Raw genomic sequence first — 22,951 nt, 5'->3', positions numbered from 1 at the left:
CACCTTAGCCAACAGACTGTCAAGACTAAATAATATCACCCAGATATCAGCAGTCATCAAGAAACGTGCCCAATGTTTTTAAGGAGTATGATCAATGCCTTACACATTGACTGAGAAAAGCCAAATTCCAAAGCTTCATCACACTTTTAACAGATGGAGGTATTATGTTATAAAAGACATGAGAAACCCAGCTATATGTCTGACAGCCCTTGTCCCTTACTGCTTGATAACCCCAATCTTTCTTGAATGGTTTAGGAACCTCTAAGGCTGACCCAAAGTCTTCATCTATCTATGCCTGCGGTTTTTCGGTCTAAGCGCTACACTGGGCTGTGTATAGTGAAGTCTCAAACACAATAAATATTTAGATTCACCAGAACAAAGTCAGTCTCTATTTTTAATACCTTCATTACTATCAGCACCCCCAACCTCAGTAAATATTCCAATACCCTATCTTAGCAATCAGATTCCATCAGATTGTTTTCTGCTATTTTATGGGCCAACTATTTCTATTACCGATCAACAAAAGTCTGACCCTCATCAAGGCCAGTCCTAATGGTTCTACAACGTAGCCTGTCCTGGTGAAATTACACTTTTTGTGTAAAGGTTGCAAGCTCTAAATTTGTTTTTTTCCCCACCCACCACAGCGCATTCCATGTTACACTAAATATAACAACTTTAAGGCCTTCTATAGAATGTACTCACTCTACTCCAAATCCAACATCTCATTCAAAAGACTAAAGTTTTCTCCTACTTTGTGGCAAGAAATGTATCATGGAAAAGACTTGCTCCATTGAACCGCCACCTAGGTAGATGTGCGTCGTGCATATAAAATCTTTTTCCTATATGCAGTTGGAGTGTAAGATTTATAGCACACGGAGAAACATTCACTCTAGTGCAAACCTTGTTAAATGGGCAAATGAGAGCTTGACATAAAATAAGAAATACATAATATCATATTGTTGTGCCATCTACGCTATAACAGCCCTAAAACAATGTACAATGTCTGACTGAGCAAAAGCTGTACTTTCAGATCTGTATAGAACTGCCTTCAGGTGCTAACCAAGCAATGCAAACCCACCAACTACTTAATGATTCTGGCACATCTAGGAGGTGGCATGTGAACCATAGTTGAGCGATCAACAGTTTCGAAACAGTATTTAAAGGTCCTGCTCACAAAAATATAGGACCATTCTATTCAGTACATGGGTTTAACTCTTATTTGAAATTCATGAAATCCAACTTAGAAGCATATATTAATTAATAATAAGACGCTAACTCTCACTACTAGCACAAATACATATCACCATCTCCGTATGGTGTGGCCCAGTAATGTTACTGCTCCATGAAAGCCTTAATCTTGTGTTGAAGAACAGATAGGAGCCCCACTAGTTAGCATGCTTGGCATTGTAAATTCCCTAGACCCTTCTCCCTGGTGGAATGGTGAGCTGCAATGGATTGATGAGCTAAACTGGAAGAGCTTATTTACAAAGCTAGAGGCTGTCCACATAAACACGGTCAAGAGCTGGGAAACATGGTGGTCATACTGTAATTTGATCAGTTGTTGAAGTGAACGAATGTGTCTTTTGCAATGTCCGATAAACCCTACAATGAGTGCAGTGTGTGTTTGGCTTTCTTTGTCCAGTTGTCCGCATATAATCAATAAGATATGATTATTAAAAAAGAAATACCATTGCTTTCCTGCATATTACAGAATTATTTCTCGGATCTGCAAGACAACCACCTTCATTCTTGAAGGACCCAGATGCAAGCTTCATTTACCATCTACCGGAGCCAACAACATTCAAATCACATCTACAAAAGGCCATGGCACAAACTTTATATAAATCTACTTTTCTACCAAGAACAACCATGCATATAAACCCTCCTCGCCTAACCTATTAATGACTCAAGCACATTTACCCTTAACTGTGCACACGTTTAATATTAATATCCCAACACCCTATTCAAATATAGCTGTGGTGGCGCATACTGCAGAAGATCTCTAAGCCAGCCAGTGCTACTACTGATGTCCTACGGTTCATGTGAGGAAACAACTCAAAAGCACAATGGCTGCACCTGAAGGAGAAAACTTCCAATTAACTATCACAGAAGAATGTATTACAATGACCGCTTTAGTCTTGCTGTTTCAAATGTGGTTCCTTTCAACAGATGTGGGCATATGAACTGAACTTGGGCTCGTTCTATGACTTTTTCAGACCGTGTGGATATTGAAATCTTTAACTCCGTAATATGATGTAAAAAAGAAAGATAGTCTTATGCTAAACTATTACTCAAAAGCACTATATTTTACTATCCTGCAGTATCCTCTTCACAATAAGCTTCCCTGCATTGCTGACTGATTTGCTGGAATCTTTGAAAATAGACAAATTACGTCATTCATACCTCAGCTCCTTTTTTATGGTACCAGTAGTGCTTGCTCCCGGTCTTTATAATTAAGATAGACACTAACCATCAGAGGTAGAGCGGGCCTGGGAAGCTGAGACTACAGGCCTGTTAGGGACAATCAAGTCGGTCTACCAGCTTTGTCTCCATAAAGCTTTCCAGCATAGGTACTGCTGTCCAACTGATTCAGAGATCATTGCAAAGAGATATGGGACCAGATATGCTATTCACAAACTAGGGATATGCAATCTGCAAACTGACTAGTTTGTGAATGGGAACGTAATCTACGATGCAACCTATGTCCTAATAGGTAGCGTAAAAAAATATACATTAGCAGGCGGTCAGACAACAACCTGCCTAATAAATATTAATTAGGCAGGTCGAAATTTGCAACCCCTTGTGTTAGGCTGCAAATGGAGCGACGAAGGCCTTGAAAGGACAGGCGACCTCCATTGCTGCATTTGCATTCCTAAATAAGAAAACATTTTTTAAAAGGGAAAATGTAACCTGTGTGAAAACGTTTACTTTTTGGGAAGACATTGAAGAGCAGTCTTGTGGACAGCTTCCTGCTCTCGCAAGGCCACTATCACAATTCCTGAAGAGGAAGATGCCCTTAATGGACACCTTTCCCAATTGTAGATCAGATACCAGCACTACTGAGGTGTCAGTATCTGATGAATAGTTTGCGACCTTAATTGTGGTCACAAACCACCGATACAGTCTTCTCCAAGTCGCAGACAGGAAAGGGACTGTTCCTTCACATCCTCTCCTATTTGCGATTCAGACAGGGTCGCAAAATCCCTATAAAGATGAAAATACTTTTGCCATTCGTAAAAGAGCTTTTGTAAATAGTAAATCTGTAAAAAAAAAAAATTGAAGGATCACAGGCTGCAAAATACCTTTGAGCAGTTGCTAGTAAACATTTAACCAAGCAATCCAGTTGTCCAATTCTCTGCATTGTTCAAGTCATTACGTTGGCCGAATACATACTTTTTTTTTTTATTTTTTTTATTTATTTTTTTAAATCAAGGCCTTTAAGTTTTGTCACTAATCGTTTTAACAGCTGGCTTCATCTTTCAAGTAAGAATTCTCAGCGGTCTTGATAACTTAGCTATATCTATGCTTGTCTTAGGCCCTGTACAGCGCTCCCCTGCGTTTTGGCTAATGTTTGTGCTATAGATAGATCACATACATACATGTTGTTTTCATCTTTCCTCAGTGTTGGTTTGGTGCAGAGTCTTCTTGCTTTCTTTCCTAAGTGTAGTAAAATTATATAACGTACCCTGGTGGATTTTCACTCTCCAATTTCCTCATTTCCACAAGGAAAGACCTGGACCCGTAAGCGCTTCTATCCTCAAATTAGCAAGGACAAAGCAACAGTCCCAGAGTGTGATGCATTCAGTGTGATGCAGCATTCCACAGCAATGCGGTTCGTAATTGTTGAAATGCTAAGACCACAAGAAACTGCATGGTTGGTTTATGATTTTGTTTTTTTTACTGAACTCGGTAAACACAAGACTTAACACTTCCAAGCATTGGAGTACAGGTAATCAAGGTCCCACCTTTCCATTCACTCTCTTCTGCTGAATATTAGGTAAACATGCAGTACCTTTTGAGGGTCTAAGGAACCCTACATTCTTCCATAGCACAACTGGGGTTCTTTCAGTAAATATAGTTCTACCATTTTTTATACCCGAATGTGGCGGGAGTTTCATGCAAATGTGAAATTAGAGTTCTAATTAAACACAAACTTTATGTAATTTACAGCCAGCACAAAATCTGCTTTTTCTTACGCACTGGTGTGAATTTAGCTTACTGTTCCATAGTTGCTCTTGATTGTTCAAGACTCCCAGGGTGTTAAAGGACCCACCAGATCAGCATAGGCAGGGCTACTGAAGCCTGCCGCACACAGTCCTCCTATGGTCAGAGGAGGTTAGTGATGTTGGATTTGTTCTAAGCATAGCTAAATGCTTCCATAGTAGGGCTCAGCAGTCAGTTCATAACATCATAAAGAAAACAAGCAATGGCAAAGCCAATAGGTCTCACCTATACAAGGCCTACTGGCTTTGGCAATGTGTTGTGCCACGCTGTACACCAGTGTGGCTGCTATTCAGCATGGCTAAAAGTTAATGGCATGGAGTGTCAGAGTGGAGTGGGGGAAGTAGAGTGTTGTAGAGTGGATTTGTTGGAGCGCCCTGGAGTGGAGGGAGCAGAGTGTTGTAGAGATGAGTAGGGGGAGTAGAGTTCAGTGGTAGAGAGTGTTGTAGAGTGGAGTGAGGTGGAAAAGGGTCGAGTGGGCTGGAGTGGACTGAGGTGGTTTATTGGATTGGAGTAGAGTGGCTGGATTGGTGTGAAGTGGATTAAAATGGGGTGGGTGAATTGGTGTGAAGTGGATTAAAATGGGGTGAGTGGATTGGAGTGATAGGACTGGGGTGAATAGGATTGGATTGAGCTGGAGTGGGATGGACTAGCTTCACTGGAATGGAGTGGGGTGGACTGGACTGAAGTGGGTGGATTGGACTGGAGTGGGATGGATTGAAATGGGTTGTGTGGATTGGACTGGAGTGGACTGAAATGGGGTGAGGTGGAATGGAGTGAGGTGGATTAGAATGGATTGGGGTGAGGTGGATTAGATTGGAGTTGGGTGGATGGTCTGGATTAGAGTGATAGGGGTGGTGTGGGTTGGATTGGATTGAGCTGGGGTGGACTGGATTGGAGTGGGATGGACTGGCTTCACTGGAATGGAGTGGGTGGATTGGACTGGAGTGGGATGGGATGGATTTAAATGGGTTGTGTGGATTGGATTGGATTGGGGTGGAGTGGAGTGGACTGAAATGGGGTGAGGTGGATTAGAATGGATTGGGGTGAGTGGTTTGGATTGAAGTGATAGTGCTTGCGTAAGGTGAACTGGATAGAGCTGTGGAGGATTGGACTGTAGTGAGGTGGATTAGACTGGAGTGAGGTGGACTGGAGTCACTGGATTGGAGTATATTAGGGTGGGGTGGATTGGAGGAAGTGGGGACTGGATTGGATTATATTAGGGTGGGGTGGATTGGCTTGGAGTAGGGTGGATTGGACTGGAGGAAGTTGGGAGGATGGATTGGAATGGGAGAGTGTAGTGGACTGGAGTGAGTGTAACGGATGGAGTGGGTGGGGTGTACTGGAGTGGATTGAAATGGGATGGGTACAGTGGATTGGGGTGTGGTGGGCTGCAGTGGGATGGACTTGAGTGGGGTGTGTTGAATTGGATTGGGGTTGCTTGGAGAGGACAGCACTGAGGTGGGGTGGATGGATTGGAGTAGGGTGTACTGAACTGGGGTGGGGTGGATCGGACTGGGGTGGATCGGAGGAGGTAGGCTCAATGGACTGGATTGTGATGGACTGAACTGGGATGAGGTGGACTGATTTGTGGTAGAGTGGGGTAGACTGCAGTGGGGTGGGAGAAACTGGAGGGGGTGGACTGGATTGGAGTGGGTGGGGTGGACTGGATTGGAGTGGGTGGGAGACTGGATTGGGGTGGGAGTAGGGTGGATTGGAGTGGGATGGACTGCACTGAGGTGGACTGGACTGGTGTGGGGTGAATTGGATTGGCGTGGATCAGTTGGGGTGGATCGGATTGGATTGAGTGGGGTGGATTTCAGTCACGGCTCGTGGGAATTAAAAGGGTTGGGTGGCGCGTGGCAGGGGAATGGGGGGGATAATAATAAAACAAAAAATATATATAAAAAAATAAAACTTTCCTCCTCCGCTCCCGCACCTCTCCTCTCTCCCTTGTCGCTCCAGGTAGGCACAGGCTCCCAGCCTGCCCTGCGCCAATCCTAATGCTGCTCAGAGCAGCATTAGGATTGGCTGAGAGCGCCCAGCCAGGGCGCTCCTAGCCAGACTTGGAGCCTGTGCAAGCTCTCTCCAGCCCGGCAACTGTGTTGCTGGGCTGGAGAGAGCCCTGTGTGCATGTAAATTTGGCCGGCCCAAGACGCCCGGCCAAACACACATGCGCACTGAGGGGAGTGGACAGTGCACTCCCCTTGTCATACCTGATGGCCCGACCCTTTAACCAAACGATAATAAACATAGTTTATTATCGTTTGGTTGGTCAAGGTTTGCAGTGGCTGCTGCTGCTGGCCAGGAGGGGGGGGGGGGGGGGGGGGGAGGGGGTTGACGCTCCTCCGCCCTAATGGAGGAGCCGACCCTGAAGGATTTGAGTGGGGTGGATTGGATTGAGGTGGGTGGACGGGATTGAGGTGGGTGGGTAGGATGGATTGAGGTGGATTGTGGAGGTTAGAACTGGAGTGGGGTGGAGTGGATTAGAGTGGGAGTGGTGTGGATTGGAGTGAGATGGACTGGATTGGAGTGGTGTAATTAAGGTTTGGAGTGGGCTGGATTGGACTGGGGTAGGGTGAATTAATGTGGATTGGACTGGAGTGGGGTGGAAGTAAGTGGACTGCATTGGAGTGGGATGGATTGGGGAGGATGATGGGTTGTTTAGAATGAGGTGGACTTGATAGGAGGGGTGGATTGGGTTGGAATGGAGTGGGATGAGATGACGGAGTGGGGTGAAGTAGACTGGAGTGGGGTGAAGTAGACTGGAGTGGATGGGGTATACTAGATTGAAGTGGGGTAGATAGGACAGGGCTGGATTGGGGTGGTTGGATTGGTTTTGGTGGATTGGATTGTAGTGGGGTGGATTGGGATGAGTGAGGTGGACTGGAGTGGGGTGGACTGATTGTAGTGGAGCAGATTGTATTGGATTGGGTTATTTGGGGTTGGAGTGGGACATGTTGGAGTGGGGCAGGTTGTTTTGGACTGGAGTGGGACAGATTGTTTTGGATTGCAGTGGGGCATACTAGAGTGGGGCAGATTGCTTTGGATTGGAGCAGAACGGGGCAGATTGTATTAGAGTAGGGTAGATTGGGGTGGAGTGTGGTGTGGTGGATTGGGTAGGAGTGGGATAGACCGGATTGGAGTGAATTGGGATGGAGTGGATTGGGGGGAGGTGACTGGATTGGAGTGTGGCGTATTGTTTTGAAATGAAGTGGGGCAGACTGGAGTGGGGAGGATTGAAGTGGGGCAGATTGCTTTGGAATGGAGCGGGACAGAGTGGGGCGGATTTGAGTGGGACAAAATGGATTGGATTGGATTGGGACAGACTGGAGTGCGGCAGATTGGAGTAGGGCAGATTGTTTTGGATTGGAGTGGGGTAGATGGCAGTAGGGAGTAATGTTTTGGATTGGAATGGGGTAGATTGTTTTGGATTGGAGTGGGGCGAACTAGAGTGGGGCAGATTAAATAGGTGTGGATTAGGAGGATTGGGGTGGGTTTGATTGTATTGGGGTGAGTGGTTTAGAGTGGGGTGGATTGGTGTTGTGTGAGGTGGGATGAGTTGGGGTGGTTTGGGGTGTACTGCATGATTATGTGTTAAAGCATAATTTCAGAAATTAAGCATAATAAAGAAATAATGTTGCTTTGCAATATTTAGAACAAGGTAATCGTTGTCTTTTGAGAACAGCACCCATTAGCAAAAACAAAAGAAAACAGGAGTGCAAATTGAAAAAAGAAGACTTGGCAAAATAAAAGAAAGTTAGCTATAAAAAAAAATACAACTTTGCAATTTTGTTTGTCCTGCTGGGCACGTTTTTTCGTCACAAGTCTGTTTATAGGGCACTAGACGATAAAAATAACAAAATAGTACCTCAATTACGTAGGGAGCAGTGGATGGACACTGATTAATTTGAATCAGTCAGTGCTAGGTCCCTGCTCCACACAGAAGAACAGAAATGATGGGTGGCCTGCAGTGACTTACGAGGCTGTAAAGAAGAGTGCCATGCAGGACTACAAATGGTAAGCGACAGGCGGGCTCCAAAACCTTTACTGTACACAACGGAGTCTCGCAAGCGAGATGCATGAGCTAGCGCATTCACTTGCAGGCCCAACCATAAAAAGCCACCTCTTCTGTCTGCAGTGCAGCCCTTACACTACATGGGTGTGCTTTTCTTCAGATGAATACTCGAAATGTGAGAGTAGCTTACTTGTATCCAGAGCTAGGGACAATTGTACTTTTCAAGTGTTCAACTGATGCCTAAGTTTGGCTCAAAGTTTTGTGGTGAACCAATCTAACAGAGAGTATTTCTCCTTTCAGGTAGCGACATTTCCATGTTCACCATCTGACAGTCACTTTGTTTCTTGTAGGAAGGTGGTCCCTGCGTCTAGCACAAGCCAGGGGTTGTGGGGTGGGAGCAACAGCACTTGTCAGGAGGCTCGTGATACAAGTCCCATGCACCAGAAAACATACCATGTCTAACAGAACATAATAATGGGGAGCATGTTGTCAGGTGGATGTGCCCTGTCCAAATCAGACTTCCAGAGACTCATGTCCAGGAGAATCTATTTAATCTTCTGAAATAAACTTCAGATAAAGTCCATCAGCATTTCCATGAGACAGAACTGTCTTGTGTTCCAGTACTTGCAAAGACATGGACAACTTTAAAAATATGTGGTTTCTTTTCATGGCTGTTAGATACTGGGTTTCTGGTTGGCAAAGGTATGCAACCTGTCCAAGCAGGAACCACAATCCTTACAAGAATGACAACAAACCAATAAGCAGAAGTCAAGATAAGAATTTTTGAACACTAAATGAAACTGTAGTGCTTAAAAGCATAAAGTGCGAACTGGGGCTATCTGGTCGCTCTAGACCAGGTCAAATCCAAAGTTCAGGTTGACCGCAATGGACAGTGGGATGGATACAGGGACCAGCTTTGTCGACATCAAGAATAAGATGCGAGGAGCAAAGGAGATGATGCGTTGGTGTTGGTTCCGAAGATGTAAGCTCCGAGCTGCGCAAAGTCGAAGGTGCATCGAGAACGGAGACGCTGTATCACGCAGTCTGCAATGCAGTACTCCCGATCCTCGCAGCTTCGATGCACCAGCATCAACAGTGATGCAGTATCCTCGATCTTCGCAACAGCTGTGATGCGTTGATGGAACTGTGCCAATACCGATCAGCGCAACAGCGTTGATGCCCTGGTTCTGGCAGTTGCAGCACTTTATATTCACTACCAGTGTCCCTGGACTAGATTGGCATCACCTGACAGGGCAAGACTTGCAGCAAACAAACTCCAGGTGCTGTAGGTGATAAGTTGAAAGTCTTTTGTGTCCCTGAGACTTCAAAAGAACAGGAGGCAAGCCAGCAATCCCTTTGACTCACTCTGGGTTCAAGTGAGATGGGTCCAGTCCTTCCTCAGCAGGGCACAGGGCAGCAGGGGTGCACAGCAGAAAAGCAGTTATTCCAGAGCAGCAGTCCAGAGTATCAGTCCTTATAGAAGCACAGCAGTCCTTCTTCCTGGCAGAGCTCTTTAAAGGTCCAGCAGTGTACTGAGTTGGTAGGGTCATAGGTTCAGTACCCATACTCAGTTGTGCCTTCCAAGTGGGGGGGTGGGGGGGCGCGCAAAGAAGGGTCTTTGAAGTGCACAGAGGTTCTTTCTTGCCATGGCTCCAGACTCACTACAGGGGGGTATGCAGCCCTTTGTGTTGAAGCAGGAAACTGCCTAATCAAATGCAAGTGGCAGTTCCTCCCTCCCACCCAGCCCAGGAAGGCCCATCAGTCACATCTAATCTCCCTTTCTGTATGGCTGTCTAGAGGGAATGCACAAAGCCTAGCTGTTACCCAGCTCAGGCGTGTACTGGAGACAGGCTGCGAGCACGCAGGGCTAAAAGTAGAACATATTCAACTTTCTAAAAGTGGCATTTTCAAAATTGTGACAATAAATCCGACTTTACCATTAAAGAGGATTTATTATTACAATTCCATTGGTACTAAACAGGATATATCAGCTTCTTCTCAATTAGGAATTCCAGCTTATTAAATGTTATAAGGAATCTCCAATGTTAACCTATGAGGTAGACCTCACAGTAATGAACAACGAATTTGGGAGTTTTTCACTACTAGGTCATAGAAAGCTTAAAAGTTTATGTCCTGTGTTTTAATTACATAGCGCCCTGCTCTATGGGCTACCTCAAGCATACCTTAGGGGTGACATATGTAATAAAATGTAAGTTTTATGGCTTGACAAGAGGTTTTAAAAACCAAGTTGACATGGGTGTGTAACTGCACATACAGATTCTGCAATGGCAGGCCTGGGAGATGTTTAAGGGCTACTTGAGTGGGTGGCACAAGCAGTGCTGCAGTCCCACTAATAGCATTTAATTTACAGTAAATTACTAGGGACATATAAGTAAAATAAATATGCCAATTATGTATCTACCAATAAAACCATGTTTAGGGGAGAGAGCACATGCACTTTAGCACTCGTCAGCAGTGGTAAAGTGCTCAGAGTCCTAAGGCCAGCAAAAAGAAGAAAAAAAAGAAAAACTAAATCAGCAGACATGTGAAGCAAACAGGCAAAATCATGGGGGAAGACCACCCTAAGGCTGACAGGTCTAACAATGGCCATCAGCAAAAGCCTGGGCATATGGTATAGTCCCAAACAGGTAGTTTAGTTTAACAGTTTTGTAGAGCGCATAGATACCCTAGGGCTAAAGATACGTGACAGCTACTGAGGTAAGGGATAAGACTAGAGCTGAAAGTTAGCAGCAAAAGCGGACGGTTTTTAATTATTTCCTAAACAAACGTTCCGAGGTTTCATGACGAAGCTCTGAGGGGAGGGCGTTCCAGAGGCGGGCAGCTTTAACCGAAAAGGAATTGCCTCCCCATGATCTCTTGAACCGTGCTATATGAACTAGCCGGGAGGTGTAAGATCTCAGACTTCTGGTGGGGACATGAAAAAAGATGCGTTGTCTGAGAAAAAGGGGGCCATTATTGTGTAGGGCTTTGTGAGTCAAACATAAGGCTTTAAAATGAATACGTTGTTTTATGGGCAGCCAATGAAGTGCTGCAAGGGCCGGCTTCGCAGAGAGGTGTCTAGGTAAGTTCGTGAGGAGCCTAGCTGCTGCATTCTGTGCAATCTGAAGTTTTTGCACCACATATTCCGGGGATCTTAGAAATAAAGAGTTGCCGTAATCGAGGCGGGAAAGAATCATAGCCTGAATAAGGATTCTTCTGGCCGTAGGGGGTAGAAGATTAAAAATCTTCCTGAGAGATCTCAGGAGACCAAAGCACATGGAAGAAATCTTTTTGGACTGGTGTTCCATGGTTAAACGGGGGTGATGCCATAAACCCAGGCTTTTGCTTTTGATATATGCCTTGAGGGGGGTGGAGGGGGGGACTGCTAAAAGCCTCTGAATACAACGCTAAAGAGATAGACGGGGCACCATATCCCACAATCATCACCTCTGATTTCTCATCATTGAATTTTAGTTTCCAGACCGCGGGAAAGGTTGGTAGAAAAGGAAGCCCCGGTGCTCGAGAGAGATACTATTAATTGAGTATCATCAGCGTAGGTGACCATTGAGAGGTTGTAGGGGTGAATAACTTTAGCCAGGGAAGATAAATAGATATTAAAAAGAGTCTGACTCAAGGAAGAGCCCTGAGGGACTCCGCAGGTCACAGGAAACATATCAGATAAAAATTAATATTTTGAAAGATTCTTCCTGTAAGAAAAGAGGAGAACCAAGATAGTGCAGTACCTTCTATCCCCATCTTAGAAAGTCTGTAGCAGAGGAGGCTATGATCCACAGTGTCAAAGGCTGCACTGAGATCAAGTAGGATAATGGCTGTGTGTCCACCAGGATCCAAGAGCTGCTGAGTGGACTCGGTAACTGCTAGAAGAGCCGACTCAGTGCTGTGTTGAGTTCTGATTCCCATTTGAGTGGGGTCTAAGAGCTCATGGTTCTCGAGAAAGCTGGTCAGTTGGTTGTTGACATGCTTTTCCAGAATCTTTGCTAGGACGGGGAGAAGAGCAATAGGCCTGTAATTATCAAGAGAGGCGGGGTCTAGTTTAGGCTTTTTCAGAAGGGGTTTGATTATGGCGTGCTTGAAGGATTGAGGCAAAGAACCTGAGGACAGGGAGAAGTTTAGAATTTTCGTCAGAGGTGGGACAATGATGTCTGAGGCCAGAGTCAAAATAGACGTAGGGGCGGGATCAAGAGGAGAGCCCGACTTAGTGATAAGAAGCAGATTGGTAACCAAAGCGTCTGTGAGAGAGGTTGAAAGACAGTGAACGAAATCCCTGCGAGTGAAGGGTTAATGACCTGGCAATGCAGGGGTTCTTGAAGTGAAGAAGAAGTGAAAGAAGAGTATATATTGGTAATTTTATCCTGAACGTGAACAGCTAACAGGTTGCTGTGTTTAGTGGATGCCTCAATAGAAGAGTCAGTATGGGAAACCAAGGTGAGTTCTTTGAAAATCTGATAGATTTCTTTCTGGGAGTTAGCTGATTGTTCTGTTTTGGTGCTATAGTAAGTGGACTGCGCTAACTTAATGTTTTGATGGTAATGTCTGATAGATTCCCTATAAGTTTCCTTGAAAGAGGGACAGTAATTTTTCCTCCAGCTTCTTTCCAGATTTTTACAGTTCTTTTTAAGTTCTAGCAGGAGAGGCGAGAACCAAGGATTAGCCTTGTGGGTTGTTCTTTTTAATCTCGTCTTAATAGGCAGGATGGAGTTTAGGGAGGTGGAGATCCACTTATTAAACAACTCTGCAGTAGTGGGGTAAGAGTTATTGTGGGTCAAGGAAAAAGAGCCAAGAGCACTGTGCCATTCGTTGGGCACCAATTTTGACCAGATACGCCCAGAGATTTTGGTCCTGGTTTGCGAACCCGATGAGAAGTTATAAGAAGGTGTAAATGACAAGACATAATGATCTGTCCAGGGGAGAGGGAGGGGGGTATGGATAGAGAGATCAGAGGAGTTACTAAAATGAGGGTTGATAGTATGGCCTTTAAGGTGGGTGGGTCCGGTAGAGTGCTGGGTCAGATCGAGTGCAGTCAAGGAGGCTAATAGAGATTTTGCGGAAGGGCAGTCTGAGTTGTCAATATGAATATTAAAATCGCCAAGAATAGTTAGATTAGGGGTTTTACAAACTAGGCTTGCCACAGCATCTGGTAGAGCTTCTAAGACGCTAACACAGGAGCCTGGAGGCCGATAGATGAGAATCCCAGAGAAAGTGAAGGTAGCCGACAGATATAGTGAGAAGGCCACACTCTCACATCCCGGGATGGTAAGTGTTGATGTGAGACATTTAATAGTTTTCTTATGGATGATGGCGATGCCACCACCTCTTGTGTGAGGTCTATCTATATGGACTATCGAGTAGTTAGGTGGAAGTGCTTTGAGAATGTCAAAAGAGGAGTCCTCCCTCAGCCAAGTTTCAGTGATAAATAAAGCATCAGGTTGATGGTCTTCTAAGAGTGTGAATGTGCATACAGTGAGCCGGTAAGGATCGGCAATTAAGCAAAAACATTCTGCCTAAATGATAGGGAGATTTTTTGTAGAGGTAGAGGTGGAACTTCTTAAGCGCCCATACACTTCCTTTTCAATTGTCACCAAGTTCAGCCCTCTGGGGAAGAGGTAATGACTAACAAACGCCACTGGGGGGTTTATTTTCATGCCATCTTGCTCCTTCTTATACCTTTGTCAAAAGCATCCAACTTTACTGTGAGATCTACCACAATAAGCACAGCTGCTTCACCCATTCTTTTTTTTGGATAAACTAAATTTATTGGAATTAAAAAAAAAAATCCAGGCAGTGGCAAAACAAATTATCAAGGCCATCACCACCAAGGATTTTATCCATAGTCAATTTAAAGAACCCTGTAGTCCTAAATAGTCCCACCACTTCCCCCAGATTATGTGGTGTTTATTGGGGCACCCTCGCGCTACGTATACGGGTTCTTCCATCTTTGCACACTAGTCCACTGCCCTACGGCACGCTTTCAAGTCCAGGGCAGAGGTGGAGTTCCAATTCTAGGCAATGTCTCTTTTGGCAAAAAGTGTTCCCAAACTCACAAGGTATCGGTCACATCTTTTCCCACCCAGATCCTCCAACAGGCCTAGGAGGACAATGTGAGGTGAACTGCCCACCGGTTTCCCCAACACAATGGGCAAAACCCAGAGTACAAAGGTCCAGTTGTGGTGAATAACAGGACACTGCCAAACGTAAAGGCAGGAATTAGCTATCTCAGCACTGCAGCGAGGACAAGTGGAAGACTAGAGCCGAACCGCCCACCTAAGTTATTATGGTGGCAAATAGGTGGTATGCAAAAAAAATCATGTGAATCAAGCAAAGCCTAGAACATATAGGGAGTTATTTAGGTGCCATTAGCACCTCCATCCATTTCCTATCTTCCAGGCCACCAACCCAGGATTCCCAACACTCACTTAGAGGAGAGAGCAACTCCAGGGAATTTGCGACCAATGACTGCTACATATACATGAAATAATGCTCTGACCTAAGGGGCCCATGAGCAGTTTGTCCTACAGGGGACTAAACTCGGGGGTTTCCACAAAGGAAATTTGATGAGAGAACGGGTGTGCCAGAGCTGCAAGAATTTAAAAAATTGGGACCAATGGTGTTGGAGATCCAAAAAGGACCACAAGTGTGATCTGTGCCACACGTTGCCCAGGCGAGAAATACCGATAAGGTCCACTTCCCAGATGCCCCTACAGATCGGGGTCTGGAGAGTAATCCTCCCAACCTAGCCAGTCCACTTCAATGCTGACCATCATACCCCTAACACAGTCCTCATTAGGTCAGGGAGACAGCATGGGATCGATGAGCCGGGTAAGCGGTCCACAATAGACAACAAGGCATAAATGTCAGCTCCACTCTGTAGGACAGGTCATCCCAGCCATTCACGACCACAAGCTGGGAGGTCCAGTAATATAGCTTTAAGTCTTCAGCTCCAAGGCTACCATAAAAGTTTAACAGCACCAACTTTCCAAAAACGATATACAGTACCCGGTGAGCGTACCACCACCACCTGCATGCTGGTGAATCCGCTCTTGGGAGGGAGAAAGAGGGAAGTTTTACAAAATGTGTAAAAAGTAGGGCTACTCTCCCAATGTCACTGAGAGGCACAGAAGCCCACCTCTCCAGATCCTTCCTTATTTGGTTAACTAGGGGCATCAGGTTCAGGGACCAGGCGAACATAGGGAAGGAGAGAGATGTGAATGCCGAGACAGAGGAAGCTTAATCTCCGGAGGGGTACACAGGCCCGCCAACTGTGGCCCTGCATATCGCCTGTTGGAGTGTCAGGAAGGACTTGAAATGGTTGACAAGCAGACCAGAGGCTTGTCCGTACAGATTCAGCATATTGAGGAACAGGGGGCCAATCTCTGCAGGGTCCGTGAGAAAAAGCAAAACGTCATCAGCATACAGGGCAATGGATGTTGTCTTCTTGCTGGCCCTCTCCCCATTGAAACCCACAAATCTGCGCATCGTAATGCATCCGCATTGCTAGGGGCTATTTTCTTAGGGTGAAAAGAGGCGGGGACAAAGGACAACCCTGGCTGGTACCAAGCTGAATTGGGAAAGCCCACATGAGGACCTCATTCATGTGCACCTGAGCGTCTAGACATAACAATAAAATGGGACCCAAAGCTTAAGTGACCGAGTGGATCTCACACTAAATCCCAGTCAATGGAGTCAAAGGCCTTCCTGAAGTCTATAAAGAAAAAGGCATCAGACCCCAGTAGCAGATGGTGGTAAGCCACAGCTGCCTGCACTATACGAATACAGTGCTTAGGCGTAGCATAAACCCACACGGATTGGGGAGGATCAATGTGTGGGTTACCTTAAGGAGCTGATAGGCCAATGCCTTGGCATATATTTTAAGTTTGGTGTTAATAAGAGAAATCAGACGATATAACGCACAGACCACAGGGAGTCGCCTCACTTTGGGAAGGCCCACAATGGTCGCATTGTTCGATTCAGCAGAGAAGTGGCCCTTCATTATGGCTTCATTATAAAGCGTCATTAAGTGATGTAGCAGTGATTTCCAGAATCTCAGGTAGTGCTCCACTGGAAAGGTGTCTGTGCCCAGTGTCTTACCAGGGTTCACGCCCGACAAGGCCACGTTGATCTCTTCAGGGGTGATAGGCTCGTCTAGATCACTTGCATCTGATGCCACGAGGGTGGGAAGGGGTTGGTCCGGTATTAGTGGAGAGGAACATTCACAGAAGTGTCTTGGGCATTGTATGTATAGATTAATTACAGTAGTAATTAGCAAATGTGGAAGCAATGTCCTGGGCCTCTATAAACGTCCCAAATTTGGGGTAAGACAAGGACCCTGGAGGACTAAAAACACATGTAATTCTTTGTATAGCATGGGAGGAAGCATATATCTCAATCCTAGTAGTTAAGGATCTTAGTGATAATCGGTGGGGGGGTGCACCAGCCGAGGGGTCGCTGCCAGCGATCTATGTGCCCTTTCTATGACAAAGCAAGGAGAAAGGTGCCATTCCGGAACCCATGAATAAAATCCACATTTTCAAAAAGCTTTTGGGGATGTCCCCTCAGCAAACAAAGCGGAGGTTATTTCGTCGTGCTTGTTTCTCAGTATCTCGACTCGGTTCACCAGGGCACGAGACACTGTGGTCAGGCAAGCCACCTCTGCCCTGAGGGTAGCCACAGAGTCTTCGAGATCCAAGATGTGCCCCTCATCCTGACAACTCTGTAAGCAATGCTGCGGAGGTCTTGGCACAATAGCGCAACAACCACCCCAAACTCTTCATTCCTAGTCCTCCAGGCTATCTGTGAGGCCTGATTAGCAAGGATGTCTGTTGCATTAGGTTGGCATCACCACCCCGTCCAGTCATCAAGGCTTGGACCAGTAGGTGCAGTAGCGCCACCAATGAGCAGCAGATGGTCATGAGGGGTAGAAAAGGTATAGGCCTGCGACTTAGCTCTGGGTTGTATGGGGGAGGAGAGACACAGTCCGTGGCAGGGGCAAAAGCAGCGTGGCAGGCAAGACAACCAGCCTGCATCAGTACCCCACCACTCTCCTCCTACATTGGTAACACCAGGGTAGGCAAGGGACACCCCTTAGGGAAAGAAAGGCTCCCACCACCACAGCGGGCCAGAACAATAACCACAGGGCCCACCACAGATCAGGCTCACCTCAGTCCCCAGCCCGGTCAGAAAATGCGCAGGGGCAGGTCAGGCTCCAAATCTGCCGGGGGTGGGGGTCACTGTGGCCGCAGCCAGATCCCAGGGCCACTTCCCAGACCTGCCACAGGTGTTCCCACATAAGGCCTCTTCAGTAGCTGCAACTCTGAAATCACGCCGCCGAGGCCAGAGGTCTTGCGGCAGCTGCCCTGTTAGGGGCGGCCACAAGCACAGGCATAACTTCGATGACTCTGTACCTCTCAGGGGACGCAGAGGGCACCACCAGGGTCATGGGAGAATGGCAATCAATACCCCGGCTACCCCCCCTTGGATAAGGTAGGAAACACCAGCAGCTAGGATGACAGCTGAGTCTAAACGAAAGGGCTGGGAGCTCACAGAAGGACAACCATCTTGGCCGACACAGCTACACCCTCTCATTTCACTCACTTTTGGCCTGCCAAAGACCTGAAATACCACAGTTTCATTGATCTGCTTTGGCTACTTTCTGGAGTCAAGGAAATCAATGTAACAACCATGCTCAAAGAACTATCCACTAAATTCTGGTAATACTTGGGTCTTAGTTTTGGGTACCTCTCAACCCAGCAAAGCCTGAAATTTGGCCTCTAGAGCATGTTTTTCCCTCTGCCTACTAAACTGTCTGTTCTTGCACTTCCCTGTCCTGCTCATAAGCTTTGATCTCTGAAGGACCAGCAAACCTCTTTTCATGTAGTTCTTCCAGAAAAAAATACAAAAACGTATGTAATTGAAATGGGCGACACGCCACTTCAGTCTCAAGCAAACATCAGCAGCTCTGCAAAGCACCCATGTTCTAGTACCTGTTCAGCTGCCAGCAGCTAGGACTCACCTTCAATGAAGGAGGCAGCGTAGACAGCAAAACAAGCACTTCTCCAGCACCTAAACTAGCACCAAACATCTGTCTCTAGACAGCAATGTTCCCCAAGGAATTTCCATGAGAATGTGCAGCTTTACCAATCAGAAGTTAACGTATTACCCAATTCCAAACTAAGTAATTGTTTTTCTACGATCTTGCTTTGCTTGATATTAATCTGCTGCAAAGAGAATACTTGACTTTCCCATCACATATTTCTCGTTTATCACTGTTTAATTCAAATAAGATTTATTGATCTCATAAAGGCAAATCCATAAAAGAATACAAACTTCACACACACCAGTCACCATCAGAAAGCTTAAAAATATGCAGCCCAGTGACCTCCTATCGGTATCAAACTATTGTTTAAAATACTTCATAGTGGATAAGGAGATATGTTATGCAGATTTGTAGAGCTCACTATCAACCTAGAGGTTATCCTGGTGCTGAGGTTGAGAGATAAGTAGAAGAAAAGGCCACTAACCAGAATAAATTTAGTGCTTTCATCCACACTGCTACATCTTTCATCAAGATCAACAAATTAAGTAGAAATTAAATGAGGTGGAAAGTCGGGTCCAAAGATGCCAGAAAATCCTGTATCTAGCAAGAGGTAAATAAAAGCCATAGCTTCTGAAAAACCACAGGACCCCCCTGTCAAATAGACGTTAGATCAGTAACCATAGGAGAAAATGCCCCAAACTGAAAAACAGTTTTAGTTGACAAAACATAATTTACTCAAAAACAACGGAGCACCTCTTCCAACCCCAAATCACTCTGCATCTGTGACTCTGCAGAGTGCTCCACTGCCTTTTGGCTAGGTTTGCAGTATACAAGTACTGTTCCCACACATATGTAACAAGAAACTAGCATGTGAGGCTACTACAGAAAATTAAGACTACTGAGTACATTGATATTAACCATGAGCTTATTACAGAAACTCAACTTATTACCACTCCACACAAAAGTTTAGTAACATAAAAAGTGAATTCCACTACTCATCACACTGGACACTAAAACACTACTCAAAAAGGATGCAATCAAACCCACACCCTTCCAACCAAATACACAAATTATTATTCACTCCTTTTAATTCCACTGCTTCCTGAGGCACATAGACTGATGTCACAAAATACCACCATTCTTGTCACATACATAACCATATGACAAACGGCAACTTAATATTCATCTACCCAAACACTTGTTACTATGAAATGTGTCAAAGATCCACCAACCTGTGTAAGTATCTTATCAGGCCTTTGACATGCTATATAAATGCAAATGCAATACAATAAACAGATGTGATGGTTAATCTGTGAGTCAAGTGTATTTCCTATTCCTATGCATGAGATGTGCTTGCACTATACAAAATGCCAAATGTATCTGGGTGTATGAGTAATTACATAAATAATTATTTGAATAGCATTTAGTAATGTGTTTTGCTGATTTTACAGCACTATTCATTCCAATGTAGGGTGTCCGAGCACCTTACATTACACACACATATTATACACTGGCAATAAATCATACAAGTAAGTATATCAATGTACAAGATGCTACATAACTCAATGAGAGTTTTAAGTGTGGGAGTCATGCATACTCCTTACTGGTAAGGTTTAAACGTTAAGAGCGCTTGCCCACAGTGGCATAACAAAGACCCCCGCAGTCACCGCAGTGCCGGGGGACCCCGAGCTCCAGGGGACCCTCTCAGCACAGTACACTGGACTGGGACCTCCCGAGGGTCTGGAAAGGGGGGCTCTCCATGTACTGTGCAGGGGGCCTCCTCAAATTTCGTTACGCCACTGCCTGGCCAGGAGAAACACAAACTCAGGATTTTAAATGTAACAGTGCTTGTGGTGTCTGTACTATTAAGACTTTATTATTACTGTCGAGAGAAACCATTTTACCAGCCTATTAAGACTGAGAAAAAACATTAGGTGTCTACAATCATGCCTTGCAGTTTGCATGCAAGTCCTTGTTGCAGGTTCACAGCTTACTGTGCTATATTAGAAGGACTTCAATTTGTGAACTGCTAGTAATAGAAGGATGTATATCATAAAGCAATTACCCACGTGTCTACATAAAATAAAAATGTCATCTGCATGAGACACAATAACCCTTTATGGTACTGTACGAGCCAAAACTGTTACTAGACACAACTGTCTCCAGCAAGTGCATTAGCCTCCAGAGTTATTCTACAATTAATATTCCCTGCAATTTACTTGGCACACAATGCTCTCTGCACAAGATGCATTAACTACAGAAGGTATTTTAAAATGCATTTGCAAAAAATTATGCTAGAAAATTATCTAGTGTCATGTTTCTCCTTGTTGCAGATTTCTTTGTGGCACATCACTTAAAAAAATAAATGTATATGTTGACTGTCAGACTGCTTTTCATGACTCCCCTTTTTGATGCAACACCTTGAACCCCAAGTGTAGGATTCCAACAGTAAAGTTTTTCCAATTTCGGCACTGCCCTCGTCAAAGGAACTTCAATCTGATGCACCTTCAGAGAGTAGTACACATCCAGAGACGGTCCCTAAATGCTTCCCTACAGGCCACCCACACGATGCATACCCAGAAACAACCCCATGGCATATTCCCCCAGAGACATCCGCCCCTGTCACCGTTGCTAGAGGTGGCCACCCCCAGCACCGTCCCAAGAAACAGCTGCCTGACACGTCCCCAGAGACAACTGGCACCTTTGCCAGAGAATACTACCCCTAGGCACCATACCTAAATACGCCAAGTCCAGAGTCGACTGCTTCCAGTCACAGCCCCCAGAGGCAACATCTCCAACACATTCCTTACAGACAACTGCCGACACCTTGACAGAGAATGACACTCCCATTCCTTTCCTGTAGACGGATGGGCCGACAGTTTACTCAGAGACGACTGCCCAGAGACAACCACCCCGGACACCCAACCCAGAGATGACCAGTTCTGATCTCAACATCATCTCAAAAACTAGACCAGACACATTTCAATACTACCCCAGACACGGAGGCTAACTCCCAGACTCATCCTAACAGATTAACTTTCAAACATCTTGATTGATTGATTGAAACCAGTTCTCAGGCACATCTTTAGAGGCTAACTCCCAGACACCTCCTTAGAGACAAACTCCCAGACACCTCCTTAGAGACAAACTCCCAGACACCTCCTTAGAGACAAACTCCCAGACACCACCTTAGAGACAAACTCACAGACACCAATCTCCAGACACACCATCAGAGATTAACTACCAATTCAAATCTCAGAGACTAACTCTCAGACGCACTATCAACCAATGTATGGCAAGAGCCCAACGCTTATCGCGACGGCATACAAAGAGTCCAATATCTTTCAACACACTGAAGCCAAGGTACATCAAGAGATCACCTCCAACGCAACGCATACCTACAGACAGTCCCGTTACTATTCAGACTGCTGCATTATTATTGCCACTGCAATAGTTTGAAAAGACTGCATGGTGATGCAACAGGACGGGGAATAGTTACTTCTCTGTGGGCTTCTTGTTACCTTTACGTGTTAGCATGGTCACCTAGTAGATGTAAATGCAGAACAACAAGAAGACCCACCTGGAATAGGGTCACAATATCTGCTCTGCCTCATTTCTGCCAACTGCCTGCGCTGGACATTCCTTGGCAACGGACATCGTTAAGATGGTAGTTACAGCATCCACATGTCCTTATACTCGACTAAATACTATTATACTGAGAGACCAACCGAAGCTAGCTCAACGCTTCACACTGGCCCAATACACTCCCAGAGTATAGCCAATGCCTCCTCTCAAGGGATGCCCCAACACCCCCAGGGGTGCCTCAATAAACTCTCAAAGCCTGCCTCAATGAACCCCCGAAAATGCCTCAATGCGTCCCTAGAGGCCGCACGGGGCATGGATGGCACCCACAAAATTATAAGGTGGACTCGACACACGGCCATCCCCTCTACCCCCCACGCGTGCCTCTTTTACTTAGCCCCTGACAGACTCACTGCCAGTGCCCACCCCTCTACCCAACATAAGTTTGACTCTGCCCTTTCTCTTCCTCGCCGGCCCCCTACCTCTGCCCTCGCAGTGCTCTCCTTCTCCGACGGTGCTGGGCATGGCTCAAGATCGCTAACCTTCACCCACTGCTCCACCGGTGGGACAGCCTGGCCACCTCCGTGTCCGGATCCGTTGCTGCAAGGACACGCTGCACGTGCTGACCTCCGGCGCACGACCTTCGACCGGCGTTGACAGGGGACGGCGGCCGGTCCGGGACACACACGGCCGCTGTCAGGAGAGCGCTAGGGGCACAGACATAAAAGAAAGACTGTCGGACACAGTCACCTCAACAGTACAACGTGCATTGCTGCGTCAATGCGCATGAGCAAGATGCACGCCTGCTAAGCTGCCATCGTAATATCAGACATACGTGTCAGCATATCGGTGTTATTCAAAGATCCATGCACCTCGCGTGTTGTTGATTCCCTGCGCACCGTGCCAAAATAGAGCTGCATCATGTATAAAACCGAAAAGCTATAGTACTTTCCGTAAAGGTATATGTCGCTCCAATAAAGTATTGGTAAAGATGGGACATTTGCCTGACGCTAAAATGGCTTCTAAAGTTGGAGGTCGCTGTTGACAGGGTTTTGGTTACGAAAAAAGCACAAGTCGCC

At 45.8% G+C, this 22,951-nt stretch overlaps 1 protein-coding gene across 2 annotated transcripts in view; it reads right to left on the bottom strand.

The window, feature by feature from the left end:
- Window positions 1-22,549, bottom strand: part of CLUH (clustered mitochondria homolog) — a 231,278-nt gene extending 208,729 nt beyond the window's left edge. For both annotated transcript variants that reach the window (XM_069227015.1, XM_069227016.1), the window contains exon 1: window positions 22,355-22,549. In XM_069227015.1, the coding sequence (XP_069083116.1) occupies window positions 22,355-22,397 (43 nt within the window). In that variant the 5' untranslated portion in view covers window positions 22,398-22,549. The remainder of the gene's footprint in view (window positions 1-22,354) is intronic.
- Between the last annotated feature and the right edge of the window lie 402 nt (window positions 22,550-22,951).

Source organism: Pleurodeles waltl, chromosome 3_2 (genome assembly GCF_031143425.1).
Source record: "Pleurodeles waltl isolate 20211129_DDA chromosome 3_2, aPleWal1.hap1.20221129, whole genome shotgun sequence".
In the NCBI taxonomy this organism is placed as follows: Eukaryota; Metazoa; Chordata; class Amphibia; order Caudata; family Salamandridae; genus Pleurodeles; species Pleurodeles waltl.
This window is presented reverse-complemented; position numbering and strand designations above follow the sequence as displayed.